Source organism: Rana temporaria, chromosome 4 (genome assembly GCF_905171775.1).
Source record: "Rana temporaria chromosome 4, aRanTem1.1, whole genome shotgun sequence".
In the NCBI taxonomy this organism is placed as follows: Eukaryota; Metazoa; Chordata; class Amphibia; order Anura; family Ranidae; genus Rana; species Rana temporaria.
In genome coordinates, this window is record NC_053492.1 from 275,283,426 (window position 1) to 275,296,511 (window position 13,086).

The window sequence follows — 13,086 nt, forward strand, 5'->3', positions numbered from 1 at the left end:
TAGTTTGATCGCCCTTCACTAGAAAACTCAATACAGTATGTACCTTTCTTCCACGTTTAAAAACTGCATTGATTTCATAAACAGAGTTGAAAAGATATTTCACACTCTATATCATACTATGCTTTACTAGGACAAAAAGAAAAAAGAAAAAATGGCCCCCTGGGTCTGATCATTACACAACGTTTGATTGTTCCCCGTAAGTTATCTAGGAATGCATATATATGTTAATATTAGCAGTTCTCATTTTTTCCTTTCCTCTGTACCATCGTTGTTCCTGACACCACCGCTCTCTTCTCGCCCAGATTTTTCTGAATGTGTAAATTTTTATACAGTCACTGTCCTGCACTATGATGTCTTAGAAATGTATACTCTAAGAACTCATGTTGATATAGTCATTAGAATCAACTCAGAGTGGCAGTAAATGAACCATGGGTCCCATTTTACACCAAAAGAGGATTTGGAATCATGTAATGTATGAATCAGGCACACAATCTAAAAAGTACAAAAATGAAAAGGTCAAGCCACCTCCATTCCAATATATGCAAAAAAAACAGGAGCTCACTCAGGGACTTTAAATGAGGTGAATGCGGTTAGCCAACAGAGTAAAAAAATTGTAAAATGGTCATGCAAAAAACAAGAATCATACAGTAGCTAAGCCACTGAGATAATACATACAGTGAAAAATGTCATTACATGTATCACGGTATAAAATGTAAGTTGCAAAGTACACAGGCATTAAAAGTATTTAACGTGTTTCGCAAGATCAAGTTTGCTTCATCAGTTGTAGATGCGCATGCAGTACATCTGTAGGGGGTATAATGAACCAAATAATTATCACAGAGATCCTATCGTGACAATTAGTCAAGAGGATCAAAAACACATGGCCCTATACTCGCCAAAGGCTGGATGCCCAGAGGTGGCAGTAATTAGCGTCCGGCTCGGAAACTGAGGGAAAAAACAATCCCAAGAGAACACAAACGGAGGGAGGGGGGAGCAGACATGGCCGGGATGGGAGAATGTGTCACCCAAAGATCCAAGTATCCATTAGTAATGTCAACTAAAACATAAATGCATATGTATCAATGGATGCGGTCATAACAGCATAGAAGTATAGGATATAAGTATGTATATGATGAACCAGTCTGGTTCAGTAATGGTATGGGCCTAGAATCTAGGGGACAATAGAGGAAAAAAATTTCTATAATTTTATAATATATATGTATATATAAAATAAAATGTGTAAATCAAAAAATATGACAAACAGTGATCGAGTGTGTGTCCCGCATGGCATGTATCCAAGTCTGTTGTATATGTCAGCCAAGATAAGAATATATGTATGACAGTTGGTACTATACCAACAAAGCAAAGTATACATTGTAATTGAGAATCAATCTCTCTCTCTCACATACATAAATCAATGTTGTTCAAAGCTATTATTTTTTTGTTGCGTAATCTTAAAAGTAGATTGTCACTGCATCTGAGCACCAACCAAAAACACTATGTAATTATTTTTTTATATTCAAAGCAAACCTTTCCCATACATGTCTCTGTGCTTTATTTTGTTGAAAAATCACTGTGAAAAACACCCCCTAGCATTTCTGGCTGTGGCCATCTTGAGTAAGGGCAGAAAATTCATGTAGAACCCACCTTCCCTTAGCTTAAAGCGGAGGTTCACCCAAAAATCCACTTTTTGACATTAGCTGTAGCATACTGCCAACATCTGCAGTATGTTTTTTTTTTTTTTACTTGTACTTATCGTTATATGAGCCCTTGTTTTCCGGCTCGGAGCGGGGAATCCTGCGGTGAATGGGCGTTTCTAAGCGAAGAGGAGTTGATTGACGGCTGCTAAGGCGCGTCTTGGCCTCTGTTTAATCTTCAACTGCCATGATGCTGCACATGTGATCAGTTATGACACCAGCCATTGGATGGTTTGACAGTTTGGTTGAGAGCACAACCAATGTGACAGTTAGCATTCCCGGCATGCCAGGAATGTAACTGCTTTTTCAAACTGTTAAATTGATGGGTTTACTTCCGCTTTAAGGATGCTGAAAAGTTCATTTTGAGGGTGAACCTCCGCTTTAAGCATGCATGCAGGAGTGTGCGCTTGGCTAAGAAAATACCATCCTCTCCTCCTGAAGACTCCTGGGATGTATAAAACCAGGAAGTAACCGATGAAATGTAAGAAACCATGCTCAGTTGTATAGAAATCTACGATTTCTTAATAACAGTAGGCATCAATTACAGCACTTTACCTTTCTGGTATTACTCTGCAATACAAACATTTTGCAATCGTGGTAAAAAAATTAGAACATATGCAGTTTAAGCACTAATCGTGTACTTTTATTTGTCCCTGTAGCAAGTCAAACCAACGAAGATACTATACTGGCTATAAAGATAAATTCACAGGTGTAGACATACTGAAATACCTAAAGGCCAACTGCATTTTCTTCTGTTGACATAACTACTTCAATTCAAATGATGCAAAGAGACTGGCAGTATTCAACTAATTTAACTGCCATGCTCACAGCAGGGTTATTGAAGCACTGGATCATTAAAAGGGCAGCACAGAAGTGCAATTTACACATTATACCAACTTCACGCAGTCCTGAAAATAACTCCTAGCTTTCCAATTTAGCCTGTCTTGAAGAAAATGCTGCTGCAGACTTCCACTGTGGTAAATCAAGAGACCAAATGCCTAGACCTTGATCATATGATCTTCGCTAAATTGGATTCGGGGCTGGATTCATTGGCTGCCCATTGACTGGACAGTGCTGTTTTTCTAATGGGTAGGTTCACGAGAGAATGCTCATAGGCATGCCTGTGAAATTGCTGCCAAGATAAGTGGTCGAGAAAACTGCAATGATGAGCAAGAGCAGTTTGCTTCCTTGTATAACATGCTCACCGATGAGCAATTATAACATTTTGAGACGGCTGCACTATATAATAACTCATGACTGTTGCCGTCAAAAAAAAAGAATAAAAAAAAAAAAAAAAAAAAAAAAAAAAAAAAGTTGTGCCTGCCCTTTAGTTCTGTATTACTTCTCCACAGAACTAAACTTAAATTCTTATATGGATATTTTTTCCTCTCAAGAAAATATTTCAAGATGTTTATTTTATCCATAGGCTGCATTACAATCACTGACTTTTCATGCAGCTTCTGGATCAGTGGACTCCCTATAATTGTCCATAGGCAACGCTTTTAAAAGGCTTAGTGGGTTACCAATTTAAAGTTTAAACGGGAGCTCTGGCACTTGAATTAATGCTTCCACTCTGACGTGTGCGGTGGTGCAATCACTGTTGGCATATATATGCGAGACCTATGTGCACATTTGCACGCAAAATTGCAAAAGGTTTTAATTTTATTTAAATTTAATGTTGGATTTATTTTTTAAACTTTATTGCTATCACAACGGATGAACATTCCATTGTGAAAGCTTGAGAAGTGACAGGTACTCTTTATTGAGAGATCGGGTCTATTATTCCCCCTTCTGAGAGCTGAAAAGGCAATTGGGTGGCTGTACAGCCACAAATAACAATCGCTGGTCCTAAATCACGACACAAAGATCATGGCTGCAGTTATACCTGGTATAACTGCTTCTTGGATGTATATACACTATACATACGCTTGATGGGAAGTGGTAAAAAGTACATGTGAAATCTTACCTTGTAAAACAATCCATTCAATTTTAAATAGAAATGGAAGGCAAAACAAGTGTGTGTATATAATGTACGGAGACTAGTATGAAAACTCAAACATTCCATCCCTTCCCAACAGGGCATATGGAGTGCTTCATCTAGTTGCATTTGTGCAATAAAGCAATTTTTTTTTAAGACGTTTTTTGAAGTGCAGCCATCCAGAGTTATATTTGGAAGTGATACATTGACTATCTGGGCTAGCTCCCCACTTTGTGTCTTGAGGAGCCTGAGTGCCAACTCATCTGAAGCAGCAGGTACTGGTTCACGGTTTTCTACTTGAACCTTTGTTTCCAACCCAAAATGGAAGATTTTGGATCATTCTGGTTCTGACTTCTCTCAACTTTTGAATTTCTACTGGTTCAAAATGCTGATCGCCCACTGCAAATGCAGATATTGTTGAGGCAGAAAGATAGGAATTTGCATATAAGTATCTGGGATGAAGCAGCAAGTACTATATTGACCTTGATAGAACCCTACATCAGGTTGAAGTGTTTCTGAAAAGGACAGAGTAGTTTAGTTGAATGTAAAAGTCTTCAACATATAAATGGGATGTGCAAGACAGGTACAATCAGGGATCTCTGTAATGCTTATACAATTGGTACAAAGTTTGCTTAGTGAGGTCAGTAAAGCACTGTATTTGAAAAACAGAAGAAAAACAAAACAAAAACGCACATCAAATAACCTCCCCCCCCAAAAAAAAAAAAATGTTAAACGCCGAGAGGACACAAAAGGCCAAAAAAAACTGAAAAGGCTATTTTGAGGCTAAACATATGATTAACTCTTGGAGTACACATTTACATTTTTTAGTCTGAAATGAATCAGAAAGCTGCTGATTTTCACGCTACAATAACTATAATTTGTCGGTACAAAACTGACAAATTATAGATTGTTGATCTGAGTGGGTTCTGTAGATTGTAATAGTTTTCGCTTGTCTAGTCACATATTTCAGACTTACGCAGAATCCTAAAACATGCAATTTCTTTAAATATTTTAAGAGATAGCATACGCTAGCAAAAGCTTTTGTACTTTAACATTCGGGCACTATCTTGTCTTGACTTGGCAGCATATGAAGTAGTAGAAAACTCATCCATAAAAGCACTGTGTTTTTAGAATGTATAGTTAGTTATTCAAAATTCTTTTCTCAGGTAAGAAAATTTAAATTTATTTATTTTTAACACACAGCTGTCAATTTATAAGATAGGTCTAATGGTGGCCATATGAAAAATCTTTGAAAATCTGTCATTTGGACAGTTTGTTCGTTTATCATCTAGTTAATGGGCACAAATCAAAAAATGGTTGTGATGTTTGAGCCGAAAAATTGAAGGAAAAGTTTGGAAAAATGCGAACGGACGAGAACTTGAAAGTTTAATTTGTTTCTCGCCCTTACAGTTTGCACTAGGCATATGTGACAAAACAAACAAAAAAAGTCATTTATGTCTGTTAAACGATTTATCAATCAAAATTTGTTGAAAATTACATGATGGCAAAATCGTTTGCGCTCACGCTTTTCAAAAACTCGTTTGCCGATTTTTCGAAAGGTGTATGGCTAGCGTAACACACATTATACTTGGAATTACACCCCAAAACGCATTCTGCTACTCCTCCCAAATATGAGGATACCACATGTTTGAGAATTTTTCAGTGCCTTGACTGATTACGTACCAGACATTGTGAATAACACAAATCAACCAATTGTATCAAAACCGATGTACTGTAATACTGCAATGCCATGTTGTGTGACGTAGAAGGCACAAGGACACTATGATGTACACCCACACAATAAAAAAAGCTCCCGTCTGGCTGTATTACAAATGGATAACGTTAACACATTTTAAGAAGAAAAGACAATGAACAGGATTACAGAGCAAAACAGGCAGAATGCATTCAGCATATTATACATATATCAGATGGAAGCTCATCTTGATTTGTAAAGTGCCCAAAAATAGAAATCCATCTGTCCAATAAAATTTCCCTACATTTAAAAAGATAAAGCAATATGAATATTAATGGCAATGGTATTAGTAACGGATAAAGTTTAGGTCCAGGGTCTTTCAAGTGTTGTTCAACATTCTACAACAAAAATATGCCTTTAATTAGCTAATGGACTATTACACCAAGAATCTGAATAGGAATATTCCCCATCGAGCATTTATGTTGCTGCATTAATTCTGATGAAAATAAGAACATTATTTGAGTAAAAAAAAAAATGAATGATTTAATGAGCTCAGTCATAAAACTTGAAGACAAACCGGCACAAAATTAGTATTCCTAGCTGCAGAGCATTTTCAGAGCCATTTCCATGCTGTGAGCTGGTTAGGGATGCAATTCGACAATTCCCACTGTTTGTTATTTGTATCTTCAGTTTCCAACCAAAGTCAAGTCATTGTGGAATGTAAATTTGTAACATTAAGAAACTTCATTACTTAGTAGGAATAGGTACACTTAAACCAGTGTTGTGTGTTTAAAGCCCAACTCAAAGGAAAATATTATTTTTACTTGCAGCAGCGTTGCCCACAAAAATCAAGGGTTAATTGCTTGTTTAGGTCTAGGGGATGGGAAAAGCAGATTTACCCTAGTCAATGCTCCCTTATGCTCCAGTGGTGGGATTATTCCTTGGTGTATTTGCGTCAAAACCAGAGCGGGTCTTAACAGTGTCGGAGGACCTGCGACCACCAGGGCATAAGAGAGAAGAGGCTGCAACATGGAAGAGGCTGCAACATGGAGGGAGAGGAGGATCAGATAAGTAAAACTTTTTTGTTTCCCCAGGGCTAAACAAGCAAGCATGTAACTCTTGCAGTGCAGGGACAGCCTGACTGCAAAGGAGAGAGAGGGGGAGGACTCTGCTGGCAACTGAAGTTTTTTTTTTTTTACCTTAAAAGGGGTTGTAAAGGTTTGTTTTTTATTTTCTAAATAGGTTCCTTGAAGTTAGTTAATTTGTTGGTTCACTAACCTTTTCCTTCGATTTCCCCTCTAAATGTTTTTTTTTTCTTTGTCTGAATTTCTCACTTCCTGTTCCTCCTCAGTAAGCTGTTCTGGCTGACAAACCCCCAGCCAGAACAGCTCTGGATGGGGGCAAGCTTACTGAGGAGAAACAGGAAGTGAGGAATTCAGATAAAGAAAAAATAAATTTAGAAGGGAAAATCGAAGGAAAAGGCAAGTGAACCAACAATGTACTAGCTTAAAGGAACCCATTTAGAAAATAAAAAAACAAACCTTTACAACCCCTTTAAGGCACATTAAGGGAAAAAAAGCAATCTGCCTTAACAATCACTTTATTGTACTTGCGATGCATAGTTCATTAGTAACCTCTGGGCTTCTCCTATGGCTTCTATGGGCCTTGTTTTGTAATCCTGTGACCCTTTTTCAGCAGAGCGCGAACTGAAGTCCGCTCTCTGCTGATGTCATGGATATCAGTCCAGACACTGTCATTGCGACAAAGTCTGGATACGCCAGGTGCCTAGCCTGACACCCGTCTTGGCCTCAGCGAGCTGCTGAGAGCCTGAGACTGCTGCTCCACCCCTCCACAGCTCAGTGCTCCAGTGAGCGTGAAGGAGCAGAGAGCTGCCGATTGACAGTCAATAGCTCTCTGCTCGGGGAGCTGTGAGAACCGAGCCATCGGCGGTGTTCGATCGCTCGGTTCTCAGTGTAGAGGCACCGGGGGACAGATACAGCATCGGACCAATGCATCCACCTAGGCAAGTATGATTCCATTCTGTTGAGAAGGTGCTAGGCTTCAATCTGACAAAGTGCATCTAAACCAAAAAAACAGAAGGTCATATATTATTGCATCCTTCGATGTAGTGGCTGTATTCGTTTTCATTTTCTGATTACAGGGAAGTTAATTTGTGAAGTGATTTGTTTTGGTTTCTTTGAATGTATGGATTGCTACAGACATGTGGTAACAATTTTATGTCAATAGCACCTGTGGAAATGTATAGAAAGATGGTGTTCAATACCTTTTACCCACTGTGTATTTTTTGCTGTACTAAATTGAAAAAGTTTTGGCTCATTTTAGGTTACTTTCAGAGAAAGCTGTAGGTTACAAATCAGTAGATCCACCGATTTGGAAAGCTGTATTTATTTGAAAAGCTCAACTGTAAAAGTAAGGCTTGTTATATTTCCCTGCTCAATCCTCCCGCGTCTCCATATTGGTTCTCTAAAGTTATACACTGCCTCAGTAGCCAATAGGGAGGCTCAAAACATAGGAGGCAGCAGGGCTAAATTGGACCATTTACAGGAAAAGTCAATATTTGTATACAATTTCACTGTATAGATCTGTTATCTAGATTTTCACATGTGGTTATTGCGGAAAGTAGCCTCTGATTAGGCAGTTATTTCAGTTACAGTTCTCATACGTTTGAAATGATGAAATAAAAATTCAGTCAAAAATATTTAACAAATTCTCAAAGACACTTTGGACAATTCAAACATTTGACAAATGTGTTACTTTTAGAATATTGAAATGTGACTGAATTACTTGAGTAGTTGTCGGGTTGAAAAGAAAAGAGACTTATGATACTTTTATCTGCAATTACAAACATTTTGTTGTGAAGTTGTGTAGAAACCCATCGTTTGAAATGACACAAAATACCTGACTGACCTTCAGGCATACGGAAATGCTAAATTTACAGAAACAATTAAAAGCAATGTTGTAAGGCAATGGCATTTTTTAAAAGACTTCTAATATTATATATTTTAAGTGTTTTGAGGACAAATGGAATTAGAAATGCAGTATAATGGACCAAAAATAAAGAGAAACAGTCATCTAAAGACATGCTTATTTAATAGCTTTTACTGCCAACTCATTGCCTATGTATGCCCTTGTGTTAACATCCTAAGTGGTTAAAAATGAAATCTTGGTGCTAGTTTGCAGAAAATTATAAGTTGAATGTCCAAAGGCTAAGATTTATTGGATAAGGTGGTATTTTGTTAAAAGGAACATTATATGGAAACTATTACTCATTATAAAAAAATGCCACTCATGTTGTATCCTTGCGGTATAAATGCCAGATCCATGCAATGTTTTGTGTCAAGATATTGCTTGGCAAAGTCACAAAAGTATTCAGACAGTTTACATAATGTGGCACTTAGCAGGGCAAATTTCTTTCACGTGCCATCTACAGCAAGGGCACCTAATCAAATGCTGAAGGGCATACATTATTTTTTATTGAGGACATACAGATTGTCATTATGTTAATATAGCAACAAGACATTGAGACAATGACTGCAAATGCAGTGTCAAGAGACAATGCATTTAGACGTTATACAATTTGAATCTAAAATCTATGAATGATTAAAAAGGTAAAAACGAACCTTCGACCAACTAAAAATTTGTCAAATAGAATATAAAAGTTTACATGTGGTCATTTTGTGGGCATTTCTCCTGTCCTGGTGCTTTAAGACCTCCAATGTGTTGGTCATGAAATTAGAAGTGTAATGTATGTTCCTTGAAAGCCTGAAGGTGCTTTTTTTTTTATATCTATCCATCCATCCATCTATCTATCTATCTATCTATCTATCTATCTCCCCTTCATACAAAATATATATATATATATAAAATTAATGTGGGAACAGTGTTACATGACTAAATTGTCATTCAAAGTGCGACAGCGCTGAAAACTTAAACATGGCCTTGGCAGGGAGGGGGTAAACAGTCTGGCCTTTAAAAGTAGTTTAAATCAAAATATGATCTTTGATACTGGACAACCCCCTTCCAAACTCGAACCTTTCTATTGGCAGTGATGCCATCCATCACATTACAGCATTAGCAGGGAAGCTTTGGACACCAAGAGGATTTGCACATTCTAATATTACTCACTTACGCATAATTTAATCATTGGCTCAGTTAAAATTGCAATCGCCCAATTTCCTAATTTGTATCATTTGTGCAACCGACATTAAGTATGCTGCTTAGAAGTACATTGTGAGTATACAGGTGAAACTCGAAAAATTAGAATATTGTGCAAAAGTTAATTTATTTCACTAATGCAACTTAAAAGGTGAAACTAATATGAAATAGACATTATATGCAAAGCAAGATGGTTCAAGCCGTGATAGATCATAATTGAATCACAATCATGGGAAAGACTGTGGACCGGACAGTTGTGAAGAAAACCATCATTGACACCCCCCATAAAGGAGGGAAAACCTCAAAAAGGTAATTGCAAAAGAAGTTGGATGTTCCCAAAGTGCTGTATCAAAGCACATTAATAGAAAGTTATGTGGAAGGGAAAAATGGTGGAAGAAAAGGGTGCACAAGCAGCAGGGATCACCGCAGCCTGGAGAGGATTGTCAGGAGAAGGCCATTCAAAAGTAATGGGGACTTTCACAAGGAGCGGACTGAGGGTGGAGTCAGAGCATCAATAGCCACCACACACAGACGGATCCTGGACATGGGCTTCAAATGTCGTATTCCTCTTGTCAAGCCACTCCTGAACAACAAACGTCAGAAGCATCTTACCTGGGCTGAAGAAAAACAGACCTGGTTTGTTGCTCAGTGGTACAAAGTCCTCTTTTCTGATGAGAGAAATTTTTTCATCTCATTTGGAAACCAAGGACCCAAAATATGGAGGAAGAATGTAGAGGCACACACTGCAAGACGCTTGAAGTCCAGTGTGAAGTTTCCACAGTCTGTGTTGATTTGGGGAGTCGTGTCATCTGCTGGTGTTGGTCCACTGTGCTTCATTAAGTCCAGGGTCAACGCAGCAGTCTACCAGGTTATTCTGGAGCAATTCCACTTCCTTTCGCAGAGGAGCTCTATGGGGATGCCGACTTCATTTTCCAGCAGAAAAAGCACCAAAACCTGGTTCAATGACCGTGTGATTACTGTGCTTGATTGGCCAGCAAACTCACCTGACCTGAACCCCATTGAGAATCTATGGGGCATTGCCAAGAGAAAGATGAGACACACGAGAATGAACAATGCAGAAGAGCTAAAGGCCGCTATTGAAGCATCCTGGTCTTCCATAACACCTCAGCAGTGCCACAGGCTGAGTACATATTCATGCTTATACTTTTCAGAGGTCCGATATTGTTCTATGTACAATCCTTGTTTTATTGATTGCATTTAATATTAAAATTTTCTGAGATTGTGTATTTGGGGTTTTCATGATCTGTAAGCCATAATCATCACAATTATGACAAATCACGGCTTGAACTATCTTGCTTTGCATATAATGAGTCCATCTCATATTAATTTCAGCTTTTAAGTTGCATTAGTGAAATAAATGAACTTTAGCACAATATTCAAATTTTTCAAGTTTCACCTGTATATTACCATATACACAACTATACAAGAAACGAGTATTTTAAAATATGAACATACCAACAGGTTATGTATAAAATGTTAAAATGGCATACTACAATGTTTAACACCTTAGCCTAAGGAAATTATTAATGGCAGCTTTTTTGAAGGACCACTACAATACCTACCTATATTATAAAAGCTTTGCCACTTACCTTAAAGTAACAATTATCTCTCTATTCTTTTTTGCTGTACTTAATAGCACATAGGAACATTTTCATGAACAGAAAGTATTAAAAAAAAATTAAAAAACTGCCAGCTAGGGAAAAAGGTACATAAAATCTAAATATACATTTACCTTTTGATATTTAACAATGCCCAAGGAATTCCTGTTGGGGTATTGAAAGCAGGCAACAGTTTCTCTCCCAGTTCTATTGCTTTTCTTCTGAAGATCTAAAAAAAAAAAAAAAAAAAAAAAAAGAAGAATTAAATATAATGCCAGTTCAGAAAAAAAAAAATTACACTAAAGACGTAAAAGGGGAGCCAAGAGGCACATTTTTCACTGACATCTGTGTCCCTGGTGAAAAAAGAAATCTGCTGGTTACTACGATCACCAGGGCAAGACGTGAAGAGAAGTCATCCCAAAGAGGCCAAAAAAATAAATAAAAAATAAACACTCAAGTTCTCCAACTACAATTATGAAAAAAAATAAAAAAATGTTTTTTTAATCTTAAAGTGGATGTAAACCCTCACATATACCAAGTGAAGGGAACAGCCTCAGATCATACACAGGGATGAAACAAATCCCCCTACATGAGTTTTACATGTAAATCTGCTGTCTTCACCTTTACCCACCGTTTAGAAAGTGCACGTCCTGTTAGGTTTTTTACTTCCTCATTCATCTGTAGGAGGAGATCATTGCTAGACACTGAGAAAACCGATAGGAGGAAAGGCACACACCCCCTCCTCACACACGCAGAGCATGCCTGAATTGTTTAGCTGGCTGCTAATCCATTTATAGCAACCTCCTCCGACACACACTTCTATCTCTGGGCCTCGAAGAGCTTGTCAAAAGTTATCAGGCTTATAACAGAGGAATGGGGCAGGACAGAGATACAAGACCAAGTGCTTTGAAGAGCGATTACAAAACACTGCAAGATAGATGTGCCCAGCTCCAATTTCATGAATTGGGTTTACATTGACTTTAAAATCATTTTCATGGTGTACATTACAGGACACAGGATGAGTATTCCGGCAAAGTGGGTTATGCAGCTAATGGAGACTGAACACTGGTATACAAAGCTGTTAGAACAGCCAAGCATAACCCCTCCCCCCCTCCCCACTCCCAGCATCCCTCAGTTTTGTTAGCAAATAGTAGAGGAGGATCATAAGAAAAAATAAGGGAAGGATTGGTATTCTGTAATGTATTCCACGCAAGGAGTTTTAGGGCAAATCTAAAATCCTATTTTCCTAATTCTACATTATAGGACACAAGATACATTTTCTGATACATAGAGATGCCCAAAAGCAGTCAAACGGATGGGTTGGCAACACAGCAAATGAAAGCTAAAAGGCTCACAAAATCCAACAGGTTAAAACAAGAGATCAACAGACTACAGAGCCACCTTAAAGGGGTTGTAAAGGTTCACTTTTTATTTTCTAAATAGGTTACTTTAAGCTAGTGCATTGTTGGTTCACTTACCTTTTCCTTAAATTTCCCTTAAAAAAAAAATGTTTCTTTGTTTTCTTTGTCTGAATTTCTCACTTCCTGTTCCTCTTCAGTTTAGGCCCCCGTACACACGAGAGGATTTATCCGCAGATACGGTCCAGCGGACCGTTCCACGGATAAATCCTCTCAAAAGATTTTCCGCTGATTTCGATGGGATGGAGTGTACACACCATCGCATTGAAATCCGCGCGGAAATCCTCTGCCGATGACGTGTCCGCGCCGTCGCCGCGATTATGACGCGGCGAGGCGGGGCCGCGACGCTGTCATATAAGGAATTCCACGCATGCGTCAAATCATTACGACGCGTTGGCGGGGAATCCCTTGGACGAATGGATCCGGTAAGTCTGTACAGACGAGCGGATCCATCCGTTGGAATGGATTCCAGCAGATGGATTTGTTGTGCAGCACAGCAAATATC

At 38.2% G+C, this 13,086-nt stretch overlaps 1 protein-coding gene across 1 annotated transcript in view; it reads right to left on the reverse strand.

The window, feature by feature from the left end:
• Nucleotides 1-13,086, reverse strand: part of MAN1A1 (mannosidase alpha class 1A member 1) — a 243,787-nt gene that overhangs the window by 79,969 nt on the left and 150,732 nt on the right. The window contains exon 5 of the mRNA XM_040350323.1: nt 11,298-11,392. Coding sequence (XP_040206257.1) covers nt 11,298-11,392 — 95 coding nt within the window. The remainder of the gene's footprint in view (nt 1-11,297; nt 11,393-13,086) is intronic.